The sequence below is a fragment of the Phacochoerus africanus genome, chromosome 8, assembly GCF_016906955.1.
Source record: "Phacochoerus africanus isolate WHEZ1 chromosome 8, ROS_Pafr_v1, whole genome shotgun sequence".
In the NCBI taxonomy this organism is placed as follows: Eukaryota; Metazoa; Chordata; class Mammalia; order Artiodactyla; family Suidae; genus Phacochoerus; species Phacochoerus africanus.
In genome coordinates, this window is record NC_062551.1 from 42,372,482 (window position 1) to 42,388,923 (window position 16,442).

General features: G+C 37.9%; 1 protein-coding gene across 6 annotated transcripts in view; it reads left to right on the top strand.

The window, feature by feature from the left end:
* Positions 1-16,442, top strand: part of DPY19L3 (dpy-19 like C-mannosyltransferase 3) — a 79,398-nt gene that overhangs the window by 39,450 nt on the left and 23,506 nt on the right. For all 6 annotated transcript variants that reach the window (XM_047789762.1, XM_047789758.1, XM_047789756.1 and 3 more), the window contains 6 exons: positions 1,257-1,380; positions 1,903-2,037; positions 9,091-9,222; positions 11,066-11,167; positions 13,370-13,443; positions 13,601-13,759. In XM_047789762.1, the coding sequence (XP_047645718.1) occupies positions 1,257-1,380; positions 1,903-2,037; positions 9,091-9,222; positions 11,066-11,167; positions 13,370-13,443; positions 13,601-13,759 (726 nt within the window). The remainder of the gene's footprint in view (positions 1-1,256; positions 1,381-1,902; positions 2,038-9,090; positions 9,223-11,065; positions 11,168-13,369; positions 13,444-13,600; positions 13,760-16,442) is intronic.

Below are 16,442 nucleotides of genomic sequence, written 5' to 3' on the forward strand. Positions count from 1 at the left end.
TGTTAAAATTTGAGTGAGTTCTAGTATTGATTTTATGTTGTAATCCTAAATAAATTACTTTTTATTATATCCTTACTGAGTGCTTAATATATGCCATGCACTTTATATCCTGCTTTATATGTATTATTTTAACAACTCTATAGGGCATATACTCTTATTATTATTAGCATTGTAAAGATGAGGTAATTGAAGCTTAAAAGGTTAAGTTTTATATATACATGCATATATACATAACATATTTAGGTTTTATAAATATATGTATTATGTATGTATATCTCAAAAGGTTAAGTTATGTGTGTATATATAAGAGACTATTTATATTGGCATATATATGTATATATAGACAAAGGCATATACACACACATGCACACACAGAGCTAAGTCTTGCTCAGAATTCAAATGCAGGGTGTGAGACCACTATGTTATGCTGCCTCTTAACATTTTAATCTTACCTATTAGTTTCTGCTAAGAGTAAATGGAAGTCAATTTTTTTTTTTTGTCTTCTTAGGGCCGCATATGCAGCACATGAAAGTTCCCAGGCTGGCCACCTGCACCACAGCCACAGCAACACCAGATCCGAGCCACGTTTGCGACTTACAGCACAGCTCACGGCAGTCGTGGATCCTTAACCCATGAGCAAGGCCAGGGATCGAACCTGCATTCTTATGGATACTAGTCAGATTCGTTTCCACTGAGCCACGACAGGAACTCCAAATGGAAGTCAAATTTATTGTTCCTACTAAAAGTAGATAAAAGACATTTATTGAATGCCTAGCATGCGTAGGGGTGGTTCTTGGTACCTGGTGCACAAAGTCGAAAACTTAACTATACTTGCCCTCTAGGGGGGCAAGGAGCTTTTAAAAATTATTATCAGTGACAAATTTAAGACACAAGTATAAAGCACTGAAGAAATACAGAAAAGGGAGAATGCAAAATGTTGCCAGTTAGCCTTAGTAAAATTGGAGAGAAATAAAAGTATGAGGCAGTTTGACACGAACATTAGTGGTTTAGGAGTCACAGTGACATGAGTTTGAACTCTAATTCTGCCACTTAGCTAACTGCATACCTGTGGACAGTTAACTTAAATTTTCTCAATGCCATTTTTATGTTACAGGGATGATGATGACAAGGACAAATTGAGAACCAGTAACCAAAACCTAAATATACTTCATGTAATATATCTTTCACTTTAGGAAATCTTTGAGGTAATGACAGTAAAAATGACTGCTTTGGCCCTTTGTGTTATCTTTGTGCAGAATAGATACCACAAGGGTTGAATTTACCATCCCACTGAGAGAGAATTGGGCGCTGCCATTCTTTGCAATTCAGATAGCAGCAATTACCTATTTCCTGAGGCCAAACTTGCAGCCTCTTTCTCAAGTAAGTTTTATAAGACTTTGTCTATATTTTTAGTACTCCAGTTTTATCTAAGAAGCTTCAGAAAATGTGATATTCATAGTTAATAGTTCTTATTCCATGACCAATTTTTAAACTTGAGTTAAATTTTCCTTTTGTAAACGTTCTCCAACTTTGCAAAGAAAATGTTTTCTCTTTTGATGTTAAAAATGTACTCTGTATTATCTGCCCTTAAGTAGTTGCAGCAAACCCACACAATTTCTGCAAAACTGTCAGAATTTTTAAGCCATTGCTCTTGAGATGTGATTTGGTGCTTTATCACCTCCATAACAGTATGGAGTACACATACCGTATGTGGACATTTATATGCAAAGTATCACTTTAGGATGTTTAGAGCTTAAATAACAAATGCAAGAGTTTTCAGAGCAACAGTTTATAGTTTTTCTGTTTCACTTATAGAGATACTGGCTGCTCTTGAGAAAACTTGTCTGCAAGGCTTTTTATTACTAAAGACATGTAAATTATACAAAGGTTTTCTTTTTACAGAGGCTGACACTTCTTGCCATTTTCACATCAACTTTTCTCTTTAGTCTGACATGGCAGTTTAATCAGTTTATGATGCTGATGCAGGCATTAGTGCTGTTCACACTGGATTCCTTGGACATGCTGCCAGCAGTAAAGGTAAGCTTTACTGTCTTTTCTCACTTGAGATGGTCATTGTTTAATGTTTTATGTCATAGAATGAGCTCAAAATATGCACAGGCTTAATGATAAAGTTGAAGCTGCTTCTTAGCTATACTGTAAACTATACATGTGCTCTCGTCAGTTGAAACTGAGTAATCGATGCAGCCTTGTTTGACCATCTTAACTTTTATTCTGCTGTTTTTACATAAAAGATGGATTCATTTGGAGCACAGATGTCTAGATCAGTTCTCCTTAATAAAGTTATCTTAAATTTTAAATTAAAGACAGTTGGAGTTCCAGCTGTAGCTCAGCAGGTTAAGAACCTGACTAGTATCCATGAGGATGTGGGTTTTATTTCTGGCCTCACTCAGTGGGTTAAGGATCCGGCGATGCTGCAAACTGCGGCATAGGTCACAGATGTGGCTCAGATCCTGCACTGTTGTGACTGGTTTAGGCTGGCAGCTTCAGCTCTGATGTGAATTTCTATATGCTGCAGGCACGGCCCTAAAAAGAAAATAAATATATATATATTTATTATAAGTTGTATTATCATATATTATAAATTTATTATCATATATATGGTAGCTCTTTTAAAGTGTGTTCCTTTCTTTAAGGAAATCAACAACTTTTGTTATATGAGTGTATAACAACTTTTTTGTGGTACTTTATAAAATTTTCATAGTAACATTTAGCAATATGGGATGTGAATTGGTCAAAGGTCACAATGAAATAAGGAAATTATGAAGGAAGCCATTCTTTGTCTCCCAGTGTGTGCTGCTGCCATTTAACTGCATGGTTTTTGTCATGTGCAGAAGTAATGTATTGTGTATGTTTTTAAGTTGCTCATAGTAAAGTAACAGTAACGTAAGTATTTTCCAAGCATAATAAAACATTATCACCAGATCTAAGGCAGCAAGATAATCTAAGAGAGAAGAGTTACATTCATATATTCCATGTCAAAAGAGTTGCAGACGATCTTTGGAAACGGATTGAACCTGAGTTAGGAAATATTTAAAGTCAACCAGCAATATATAGTGTCTGTCCACTGTGCCATTATAGTGGGATAGGCACCGCGGAAAATTCCGACCTGTGTAAGACATTGTCCCATCCGTAGGAAGTTTGCCATCTAGCTTGAGGGAAAAAAAATGTCTGTACAATTAGGTGTCTGTTTATCTGCAGATGTCAGTTATAGATGTAATAAGAATAAATGCTAAAATCTAGAAGAGGAAAGTTCTTTTTAGGCTGGAAATGTTTCACAGAAGTGGGAGGCTAGAGCTGGACCAAAAATGAGGAGAGTAGAATTTGGTTGGGGTATGAGGTGGCAGGATGTGAGGGTAAAATCCAGTAAAGAAAGCAAGTGGAAAAGCCAAAGTTAAAATGTGTGCGTGTGTGTGGTATTAGATAATACTGGAGCCCACATGCCACAAAAAGCTGCATGTGCAAATGAAGCTGAGTCTATTCCCGACTGTTTACATTTGCTTTCCTGTTTTATAATGTCTTTATACTTTGTTCATGAGACCTGCAAGCTGAGGGGAAGAGGTGCCTAGATGCCTATTTCTTCTTGTCAGATGCTCCTAGGCCAGTTGGTATCACATGCGATATCACTTTTATCCCCATCTAGCAGGTGCTTTCAAAAGAACGCTGTACATTTTACCATAAAAAATAAATTAGGGAGTTCCCATTGTGGCTCAGTGGTAACGAACCCAACTAGCATCCACGAGAACATGGGTTCGATCCCTGGCCTCACTCAGTGGGTTAATGATCTGGCGTTGCCATGAACTGTGGTGTAGGTCACAGACATGGCTTGGATCCTCTGTTGCTGTGGCTGTGGTGTAGGCCTACAGCTGAAGCTCTGATTTGACCCCTAGCCTGGGAACCTCTGTATGCTGCAGATGCTGCCCTAAAAAGCAAAAATAAAAAATAAAATAAAAAAGTAAAATGTCTATATAAAGAGAAAAGTTTCCAAAAATACATACATTATTAGCAATCAGCTGTGTGATTAATGCTCTTATCTTCTATTTGCTCTTTGGATTTCTAGAATTTTTCTGTAGTGAACGTCTCTTTCTTTTTAAAATTAGAAAACAGAATAAAAGGTACTTTTTTGATATACAAAACTAAATAATACAATTAATTTGTTTCATATTCAGTTCTAAACGTCATTGAACTTTTACATTTGGAACCGTTGGTGGTAGAAGTATTTATACTTGTCAGAATTTAAGGAGGAACAGTATTATAACGAAAGGATCCTGGGTTCTAAACCAAGTTGCTTCTATTAACTCTGAAAATAACTAGCTCTTTAAACTTTGTCAAGGGATTTAACTTCTTAGAGCCTTAGTTTCTTCATAAATTGGAATCACTGATCTTTAATCCTGTCAAGTGGGAAAGACAGAATAATTGGCTTAGAAGGTAATACAGATTCAGAACCCGATGTGATAAGAAGCAGTATCTTGTTCAGTACATGTCATTTCCTTTTCATGGATGATGGGAAATCTCTTACCATCAAAAGATTAAATTTTTGGTGAGAAATGTATACAGGGTTTTTAAATATAAAACATAGCATTAAGTATTATAAAGCATATACTTCTGTTGCATTAAAGACTAAAGAATATGGAGGGTACCCATTGTGAAAACAACAAGACACATTAATGATCAATTCCTAAGACGCAATTTTTAAGTACTCGGTATGGTTCCAGACAAGGTAGAGTAAATGCACTTCTCCTTATTCCTCCCACTGAGTACAACTAAAAGCCCTGGACAATATGTAAAAAACAAACATAAGGTGATTTTGAGAGATGGAGAACAGAAAGTACATTACGCTGAGAGACGTTGAGACCAGAGGAAGAACATGACAGTGAGTTCCCTAGGTTTTCTTTTTGCTGCATATATCTCACACTAGGTACTGGGAAAGTCAGCAACTGGGAAATACCAATGGACTCAGACCAGAAAAGCCCCAACAAAAGCCAAAAAGACCATAAAGGGAGAAGCATGAAGGCCAGCCACATGGAGAACCTTCAACTCCTACCCGCTGGTATTGAGACATTCCCTCCCCTCCCTGTCAGCAGAAGCCTTGTAGGGATCCTAAACTTTCATCTTTACCCAGCAGTAATGAGACACTGCTTTTTCCCACCTCCCCAAAGGTCCGTGGAGGTCAGATGGACACCCTGGACATCTAGACCCACCTGGAAATAATGAGGCCACATCCTTTGCTCAATGGCATGATGCTGGCATGGTGTCAGAGGAGGTCTGCCGACAGAAGATTTGCATAAGATTCAGCATTCCATAGCATAATACAGTACAATTGAAAGTCATGTGTTGAACCAGGGAAATCTCTCTTGAATGAACTGAAATGATCGACAGGTGCCAATACCAAGTCACACAGAAGCTAAATTATTTGACAAGGAATTTAAAATAGCCATCATAAAAAAAATTATCATTGAGCATTTACAAACACACTTAAAACAAATGAAAAATAGAAAGCTTCAAAAAAGATTTAGAGGATAAAAAGAAGAAGCAAATGGAAATTTTAGAACTGAAAAATTCCAATAATGAAAAGAAAAAACTAAGTAGATGGAATCAAGAGTAGAATGGGTGGTCAGAGGAATGAATCAGTGAATTTGAAGACAGGACAATTTAGAAATGACCTAATTTGAACAAGAAAATAGACTGGAAAAAATGAACAGTGCCTCAGAGACCTGTGGGACCATAGCGAAAAGTCTAACAGTCATGTAATCAGAATCCCAAATGGAGAGAAAGAATGTGAGGCTGGAAAAAAAAATGTTTTGAGGAATGGGTGAAAACTTCCCAAATTTGGTAGAACCCACAGAATCGAGAAGCTGAACTAATGTCAAATAGGATAAACCCAAATAAATCAATGCTAAAACACATCCATTTTTTTTTTTTCCCTGTTTTACTGCCACACCCATGGCACATGGAAGTTCCCAGGCTAGAGCTTGAATCGAAGCTGCAGCTGCGGTCAACACCATAGCCAGAGCAGCACTGGATCTGAGCCTCATCTGTGACCTACACTGCAGCTTGCAGCAACACCAGATAGATCCTTAACCTACTGAGTGCGGCCAGGGATTGAACCCACAACCTCACAGACATTATGTCAGGTTTTTAACCCACTGAGCCACAATGGGAACTCCCCAGGATTATTCTAATCAAACTTCTGAAGACTAAAGATAAAGGACAAAATCTTGAAAGCAGTCAGAGAAAAATGATACCTATAGGGGGAAACCAATTTGAAAGACATTGGGTTTTTCATCAGAAACCATGTGCTGAAAGAAAAGAATGGTCAACCCAGAGCCCTCTACCCAGCAAAAGTGTCTTTCAGGAGAGAAAGGAAAATCAAAACATTCTCAGATGAAGGAAAACTAACAGAATTTGTTACCAACAGACCTATTGTTAAAAAAAAAAGGCTAAGTGAAATTCTTGAAACAAAAGGAAATGATAAAAGAAGAAACGTTGGGACATTAGGAAAAGAGAAAAGGCAATCAAAAGAAAAATATGAATAAACATAATAAACATCTTGTCTCATCTTGAGTTTTCTACATTGTTTGATAGCTAAAGCAAAAATTATAATATTGTCTTAATACTATAAAATTCAATTATGAATGTTTAATGTAATAACCCAGAATAACCACTAAAAAATCTGTACCAAAAGATACATTTTAAAGTACTTTATAAAGTAAAAATAGAAATCTAAGAATGGTCAAGTAACCCACGGGAAGCCAGGAAAAAAAAACAGAAATGGAAAACAGAGTGAACAAACAGCAAATGGTAAAATGGCAGATTTAAGGCCTCTGTCATATCAATAATTACATTAAAGATAAATGATCTAAATACAGCAATTTAAAGACAGGTGGGTAGAGTAGACTAAGAAAGCACAACTTGGAGTTCTCGTCGTGGCGCAGCAGAAACGAATCCGACTAGGAATCATGAGGTTGCGGGTTTGATCCCTGGCCTCACTCTGTGGGTTAAGGATCCGGCGTTGCCGTGAGCTGTGGTGTAGGCTGCAGACGCAGCTCGGATCTGGTGTTGCTGTGGCTCTGGCGTAGGCCAGAGGCTACAGATCCAATTAGACTCCTAAACTGGGAACCTCCATATGCCGCAGGTGGGGCCTAAAAAGACAAAAGGGGAAAAAAAAGATGAAAGAAAGCACAACTCAGTTGTTGTCTGTATGTATCTTTTCCCATACTTTTCCTTTCAATCTACCTATATTGTTTGTTGAAGGATTGGAAGACTCTGTTGTTAGGATGGCAGTACTCCCAAATTGATCTATAAAGTCAACATAATTCCTCTTAGAATCCCAGCCGCAGAAATCAACAAGCTGATCCTAAAATTCATATGGAAACTCAGGAGACCCAGAATAGCCAAAAAAAAAATCATGAAAAAGAAAAACTAAGAAGTCTCATACGTTCCAGTTTTACAATTTCCAAGCTACGGTAATGAAGACAGTATGAGGGAGTTCCCATCGTGGCTCAGCGGTTAACAAATCCGACTAGGAACCATGAGATTTCGGGTTCGGTCCCTGGCCTCGCTTAGTGGGTTAAGGATTCGGCATTGCTGTGAGCTGTGGTGTAGGTTGCAGATGTGGCTTGGATCCCGCGTTGCTGTGGCTCTGGTGTAGGCCGGTGGCTAGAGCTCGATTAGACCCCTAGCCTGGGAACCTCCATGTGCCACGGATGGGGCCCTAGGGGGAAAAAAAATTAAAAAAATAAAAAAGACAGTATGATATTGGCAGAAGGATAAACATAAATCAATGGAATAGAATTGAGAGACCAGAAACAGTCAACTGATTTTCAACAAGAGTGTCAAGGTTATTATGGAAAAAGAGTACTCTTTCCAATAAATGATGCTGGGATAACTAGATATTTGTATGCAAAAAAATGAAGTTGGACCCTGCCCTCTTACCATATACAATAATTAACTCAAACTAGATCATAGACTTAGTTGGAGTTTTTTTGATCGTGTCCATGGCATATGGAAGTACCAAGGCCAAAGACTGAACCTGTGCCACAGCAGCAATCTGAGCCACAACAGTGACAACACTAGATCCTTAACTCACAGAGCCACCAGGGAACTCTGATCATAGATTTAATTTTAAGAGCTAAAACTGAAATGTTTAGAGGATAAAATAGGAATAAATTTTTTTGACTTTGGAGTAGGCCACGCCTTCTTTGATAGAACACCAAAAGCACAAGTAACTAAAGAAAAAATAGATGATTTGGACTTCATGAAAATTAAAAACTTTTGTACTTCAAAGCATATCATCAAGACATTGAAAAGACAGCTTGCAAAATGGGAGAGATTTGCAAAAGCGTATGTCTAATTAAGGATTGCCAGAATAAGAAATCTTAAACTCTTTCAACTATAAAATATGGGTAAAAGATTATATAGACATTTCTCCAAAGAAGATATATAAACCTTCAGTAAGCACATGAAAAGATGCTCAACATCATTAGTCATTACGGAAATATAAATTAAAACCACAGGAGTTCCCATCGTGGCTCAGTGATTAACGAATCCGACTAAGAACCATGAGGTTGCAGGTTCAATCCCTGGCCTTGCTCAGTGGGTTAAGGATCCAGCGTTGCCGTGAGCTGTGGTGTAGGTTGCAGACGCGGCTCGGATCCCAGGTTGCTGTGGCTCTGGTGTAGGCCGGTGGCTACAGCTCCAATTCGACCCCTAGCCTAGGAACCTCCATATGCCGCTGGAGCGGCCCAAGAAATGGCAAAAAGACAGAAAATAAATAAAAAAAATAAAAACCACAGTAAGATACATGTTACAACTACTTGGATGGCTTAAAAAAAAATTAAAGACAAGTAACAAATATTGGCCAGGATGTGAAAAAATATTCTGTAACTTAAAGGTAAATAAACAATTACTGTGACTGTGATTTATTTTCCTTTCTTAGACTATATTACTTGAAGCTAGATGTGTTTTCTGCCTCATTTATAAATGGAATGTATCCAGCTGGGGACCAACATGTCAGCATGTGGGAGTCTCTAGATAAAATCTGTCTAACCATCTAATCTTTGGTTGTCGCAGGTGACATGGCTCTATGGTATACAGCTAACAGGTTTGCTCCTGGTCTGCATTCTTCAATTTTTTAATTCCATGATTCTTGGATCATTGCTTATCAGTTTCAACCTATCGGTATTAATTGCAAGAAAAATTCAGGTAGGACCTTTTTTTTGTCCTTAACCAAAGTAAACTTTGCTTTTTTTCGTTGTGTGGTTGTTTGGCCCTTGTTTTCATGTAGCATACAAAGTAGAATTTATGACCAAATTCCCACTAAAAATCAGTGGGGGCATTATTTGCTTTTTTTTTTTTTTTTAAGCGCATAGCATAGCATTTGTCTTCGAGCTTTTTGATGTGTCATCCCTTCATTTTGACATTTATTATTTCTTAGAAAATTGGGATCTTGATTCAATTCAGGATTAGCTAGAGATACTTTTTTGAATGCCATTGGCTTGAAGTTGAAATAAAAGAGGAGAAACATTAACTTTTTCTCCTGCGTGAACTCAAGAGTGAGAAGAACCTGTTGCTTAGGGAAATGTATTTGCCACCGTCTTTCAAGCTGATAGACACCTTGTTGTTATTTGAAACAGTAACACCACTCTTTCCCCCCATCCTTCCATATAAATTATTGCTTTTTAAGTGAATTAAAATTAGCTCTGTTTTGAGAAATTTGAGATTCCAAATAAATGCCTTTAGAAATAATGGGACATTTTCTAGAGTAACATGCTTGACATCGACTTGATCTTTTGACTTTGTTATATAATGTAACTTTATTAAATTTACATTAGATTTAGGAGTTCCCGTCGTGGCACAGTGGTTAATGAATCTGACTAGGAACCATGAGGTTGCGAGTTCAATCCTTGGCCTTGCTCAGTGGGTTAACGATCCGGCTGTGGTGTAGGTTGCAGACGTGGCTCAGATCCTGCGTTGCTGTGGCTCTGGTGCAGGCCGGTGGCTACGATTCCGATTAGACCCCTAGCCTGGGAATCTCCATATGCCGCGGAAGCGGCCCTAGAAAAGGCAAAAAGACCAAAAAATGAAAAATAAAATAAATAAATGAATTTACATTAGATTTAAAGAGTTGCAAAGCCTGTTTTCTTTCTCATAAACACTTCTGCGTCAACAAGCTATTTTGTTTTCCACTTTAGGAAGCATAAATCCTTTTTCCTGTTCCTCTTTTGAGTGACAGCTGCTATGGACAAATCCTTACAAAAATTTTTAAAAAGCAGGCTTTTAGTTGAGTGTTACAAACTGGTTCTCATTTATTAGTCTTTTAACCTTAACTGTAAATAAACATCACTCATATTCGAACTTGTTAAATATTATTCAATTGATAATCTACAAAATTATTCGAGAGTTGTAAGAAAACTATTATATATCAACACAATTTACTTTTTTATAGGCTTTTTATTTAATGGGTTATAGTCTGTGATAAATGAATTAATGGGTAAATGATGAAAAGATTTGTTCGGTATATCCTGAGTACCCTCTAAGGTACTCCATGCTCTGGAGGCAGAGGTCTTAAAAAAAAAATGGGGGTGGGGGGTAGTTCCCAGTGCAATGCAGTGGGTTAGGAATCCACCTGCCCCACTGCAGCGGTTTGGGTTGCTGCAGAGATGCAGGTTCGATCACTGGCCAGTGCAGTGGGTGAAAGGATTTGGTGTTGCCACAGCTACAGTGTAGGTCACAGCAGTGGTTTGGATTCCATCCCAAGCCTGGGAAGTTCCATCGTATACCATTGGTGTGGCCATTCAAAAAAAAAAAAAAAAAAGGATTATGACACATTTCCTCATCATATGGAGCTTATTATTAGGTAATACACTTACTCTTAGAAAATGACAAATACTAAGACCATGAAACCTCATGAAAATTAGGTTATTAGGTTTTATTTTCCCTGTATGTTGTATGACCCAATGTTTTAAATCCTCAAGTAATCTCATCTTAAATGTTTATGAGTTATATTAAAATGTAGAAATTGAAACTCAACTCTTTTAATTTCTAGAAAAATCTGAAAACTGGAAGCTTCCTTAATAGGCTTGGAAAACTGTTGTTACATTTATTTGTGGTTTTATGTTTGACACTTTTTCTCAACAACATTATTAAGGTAGGTCAATAAAATGACATATATAATTTAGCATTACTAAAGAGTTACCAGTTCTTCTTTAAACAGGCACAGTTTACCTTTGTTTCAGTAACAGGATTATTTTCTTAATTTTAGTCCTTGATTTCTATTCACTCTTTTAACATGTTCTACTTTGAAGTCACCTTTGGAGTTAACTAGACTTTTTAAAAAGTCGTCTGTAAGGGAGTTCCCATCATGGCTCAGTGGTTAACGTATCTGATTAGGAACCACGGGGTTGCTGGTTCGATCCCTGGCCTTGCTCAGTGGGTTGAGGATCCAGCATTGCCGTGAGCTGTGGTGTAGGTTGCAGATGCGGCTCGGATCCCGCGTTGCTGTGGCTCTGGCATGGGCCAGCGGCTGCAGCTCCGATTCGACCCCTAGCCTGGGAACCTCCATGTGCCGCGGGAGCGGCCCAAGAAATGGCAAAAAGACAAAAAAAAAAAAAAAAACCTCATCTGTAAAAACATTAAACAGTGATTTCTCTAAATTAAAAAAAAATGCTACTTTTCAGAGATAGTTTTTTATACTGTAGTACTAAGAAAAAGATGGCATGATTTTTATTGGGGTTAAGTTCCTTAACATATTTGCTTTTGCTCAGAACCGGAATGATTTCTTGAGATGATTTTGTCCACCCACCCCCACCCCACCCCCAGGGCAGGCAGATGTCAGGACAGAAGGCATCTGCACATTCATGATCAATTCCTCTGTAAGAGAGTGACAGTTCTTCCCCCTGTCTGTTGATGATCAAAGAATAAAAGACTCTTAACTCTTTCAGCCACATTAAACACCTCTACTCCAGGTCCTTGTCACTCTGTTCTTAAACTCCATATAGTGTGGAAGTTCCCGTCATGGCTCAGTGGTAATGAGTCCAACTAGTATCGAGGATGCAGGTTTGATCCTTGCCTCGCTCAGTGGGTTAAGGATCTGGTGTTGCCGTGAGCTGTGGTGCAGGTCGCAGATGCAGCTTGGATCCCATGTTGCTGTGGCTGTGGCGTTGGCCGGCAGCTGCAGCTCCAATTCGACCCCTAGCCTGGGAATTTTCATGTGCCTTGGTGTAGCCCTCAAAAGCAAAAACAAGGACAAAAACCTTCCATATAGTTGAGTACTTATCAAAAGCTTGTTTGAAAGGAACAACCAGCATTTCTGAAAGACTGGCTGAAAGAGATGGAGTCCATCCATTTCCACATTCTAGGTGTTCAGCCTGGATTAAGCCAGCAGAGAGCTAATGTCTGGACCATTGCTTTTTGACTCCCCAAAGAATAATGTTTTTTGAATTACACTTGATGTTCTGCCAGCCATTTGCAATGAGAAGAATTAGAAAAAACAGTCTTTGACTATAGACTGCTTGCTGTTTTCACTGTACCCCAGGGGAAAATTTCTCTTGAGTCTCAGTTTTAGGACTCTTAGAATTTCTTCTGAGCAACTGGTTCGTTTTAATCTTATCACCCTGCGAGTAACATAAATGCTTTTATTTCCTTCTTTGCATTTGCTACTAGACTGCCCAAGCCCAAGTTTGTGGCTCATCTCTAGTGAATATGTTTTGTGGACTAAGATCAGTTCTGGATTCATCTTACTTTCTTTTCCGTCTTCATTTTCCCGCTGATACAATTTCTTTACCCATGTTGTAGGGGGTTTTGTAAGCCATAAAGTAGAAATAAAATGAGTTACAATTATACTCACTATTAATAAGCACTGGCATTTGTTCTCTTCTCCCCTTGAGGGTTATTAGCATTGTTTGAATTGGCTTTGTGTGATTAAGTCTTATTCAGTTGTATCTGCAGATTAAAAAAACCCAAAGTATAGTTTTTGTGGACTTTGTTCCTATTTGAAGTTTCAGATTATGATATTTTCGGTTTTCTGATTTAAAGAATTGTGCTCACTGGGCTTCAGCTGTCTCCTCTCAAACCAAAGAACCTCATCTTTTATCTATTTTTAATGTTGAACTTATGCCTCAATTTTGTTTGCAAAAATGATTCTGTGAAAGAAAGAGAAGAAAGAAATGAAATGAAAGGAGGGAGCTTGATAATCCCTGCTTTAGAATTCCTTAGTTCTAAGAACTATTGTGAACATTTACTAATTTTACCCATACAGTCCTGTGAAGTGGGACACTGAATATGTGGGAAGTTGTCAGAAAACTATGCATGAGGAACTAATGGCAATTTTCATTTTCTCCTTCCCAAATAGAGAATTCTTAACCTCAAGTCAGATGAACACATATTTAAATTTCTGAAGGCAAAATTTGGGTTTGGAGCAACAAGGTATGACTGAACTTAAAGTATGTGTTTGCTTTTAATATTAAATCAGCAGGGTCTTAAGATGTAGGTTATCAATTGTTAATTTTAGGCTTATTTTGAGGAAAAATTTGAGGTTTACTTATATTGAATTTAATGCTTGGCATTCCCTTTTGTTTCCCAGAGATTTTGATGCAAACCTCTATCTGTGTGAAGAAGCATTTGGCCTTCTGCCTCTTAATACATTTGAAAGGCTTTCCGATACTCTGCTTTTTTATGCTTATATATTTGTTCTGTCCATCACGGTGATTGCAGCATTAGCTGTTGCCTTCCGTAATCTCAGGTATGGCATATTTTAGAGATCTAATTCTGTACTTTAACGAACTTGTTCTGTGTTGCAGAAAAATTGCTAAATGGAAAATCAAAACGTCAGATACAGGAGAGAGTAGAGTCATCTCAAACGGGGAACACACCCAGTTTAGAGTGGACTCCACGCTCCGTTGTTAGGAATGGGGTAGTTAAGAGACAGCAGAAAGTGGAGGATGCTTTGCAGATAGTCTGGGTTGAGTCCTGGCTCGCACACTTGGGAACCATGTGATTCCTGAGCCAGTTACCTACCCCTCTAGTTTTTCCATTTCCCTTTCTGCAGGATGAGAGTATTAAGAACACCAGCTCTACAGAGTTTGGTGAAAAACAGCTAAGTTAAAATAACATAAAGTACTTAAAATAGTGCCTCATACATAGAATACATTGTAGATTTTAGCTGATATTAGCTGGTGTTGTTATTATTGACTCAGAGTCTCTATTTTCTTCCCATTATTAATTTCCTTTGTTTTTCTACCTTTCTCCAGCTGCCTTTTTTTTTTTTAATTTCTCATGAAATATCAAGAGTTAACCATTATTTATTTGTTTTGTTGCATCTTGTTTAAGGGCTTATAAAGTCAGAATAGACTGTAATTATTAACATCTGCTCAAAGTCTTAAGTATTAATTGACAGTGTTTTTTTAAAAAAAAAACTTAGCATGCCTACTAATCTATTTTTTTTAAAAAGTTGGGGAGTATGAAGACTTTTCAAAAACTTGTAGAATACCTACCTATCAAGCCGATGGAGGTTTTTGCATTTACTATCCATGTTAGATTGAAAGAAAATTAAGTGCAAGAAGTTGAAGCTACTGTCATTTGTGAAAACTTAATGAAGCCCAGAAGGAAGCCCTTTTCCTATGTAGTTAGCTTGCCAATTAAGGTGCTGGTGAACTGTGAGTCACAGCCACTGGAGAGCTGAGCTGGGAGAAAGTCATTACAGTGAGCCCTCATCACTCGAGGTGTTTTATGATTATTAAGAATGAAGCAACGTTGAACCATGAAGATATTTCATTGACTATAAGCGATGTTAGTATCTTTCAGAAGTGTTCTTTTTATACCTAGCCCAAGATAAAAATTTAGCCCTGTGAAAATAGATGGAAATTATTCTAGACAGTGTAATTTAATATTATTTCAGACACACCAAGTGTCGACAGGACTCTAGACTGCAGGCAGAGCAGGAAGTTGAGTTGGCCTGCAGTATTTTATGAGAATGTCTGCCATGCTCAGTGCGAATCTATGAGCCGTCTCTGAAAGCTGATTTGGTATATGATCACAGATAAAGATTTTAAAGCATCTTCCTCTACCAGGTAGGGACATTAAGACTTTATTAGAGGAAAAGCCCTAGATTAATTAAAGTAATTTAAGAACTATAGTGTCTTAATGTGAATTCTAAGTAATTTTTTTTTTCACTGTTTTTTTTTTTTTCTCTTTTTCTTTTTAGGGCTGCACCTGGGGCATATGGAAGTTCCCAGGCTAGGGGTCGAATTGGAGCTATAGCTGCTGTCCTAGGCCATGGCCACAGGAATGCAGGATCCGAGTAGCGTCTGCCACCTACACCACAGCTCACAGCAGTGCCAGATACTTAACCCACTGAGGTAAGCCAGGGATTGAACCTGCATCCTCTTGGATACTAGTGGGGTTCTTAACCCATTGAGCCACAACGGGAACTCTAAAAGATATTTTATCACTGCCAAGTATTTAGTATGTCTTAGTACTAGGAAGGATGTTACTGTTATGTTTGTACAACACATCTGCCTTAGTGTGTAGGATACACCCTGTTCTTTATTCATGGGATTAATAGAGCTTTGCAGCTCAGCTGGACGGACCTAGGGGGGTGTCGTAGAATTCTCCCAGGTATCCAGGGAGGATGGGAGTGTATCTTCTCTTTGTCTGGAGTAGTCTTTTAGTATCAGTAGAAGCCAGAGTTTGGGTTGTAATATATATCATATAAGTAAAGATTATTACCACTGGTGAAAATTACCGTTGAGTATCATTTTAATTTTCTTTAGTATCTAGGGTTGTGAAAAGAGGATTTCCAGGAAATAATAGTTCTGTACTTACATAGAGGCATCGTACATATCTAAGTCTATTGGATTTATGTAAAGGATAAACGGGGCCTTTATAGAAGTATTACTTTTATCCTAAACTGGCAGTCCTTACTGTTCTTTCCTTTTTCCCTTGGCAACAAATTGTGCAAATCCAAACCCACTCATCCATCTCAACATCGCTCAAGTAGGGACCACCAGACAGGATGCGCTTCTCAGTATGATGCAGTATAGAGTACATCATATCCCCATGAACTGTACTTGCCAAAGTAAATGAACTTGACTCTAATAATTAGCCTCTAGATCTAATTACAAGTTTATAAGAAACACGGGAATAGAGAAGTGTGTTAAATGGCACCACAAGGGAATATTCACTATTCCCGCCATCCAGAAGGTGGGAATAGCGAACAGTTATAGGACAGATAATGCATTTTCTTCAACAAGTAAACACCCTTGAAAGCAGCAAGAGGGGAGTACTTTTGTTGACTAAAAGATAATTCAGAGAGACATTGTGAAAGGCAGTATGAAAGCTTTGGTTCCTGATTCAAGAAACCATCTGATAAAAGCTGTTGCAATAAATAGAAAATAGAACATGAACTGGGTGTTAGATAATTAATG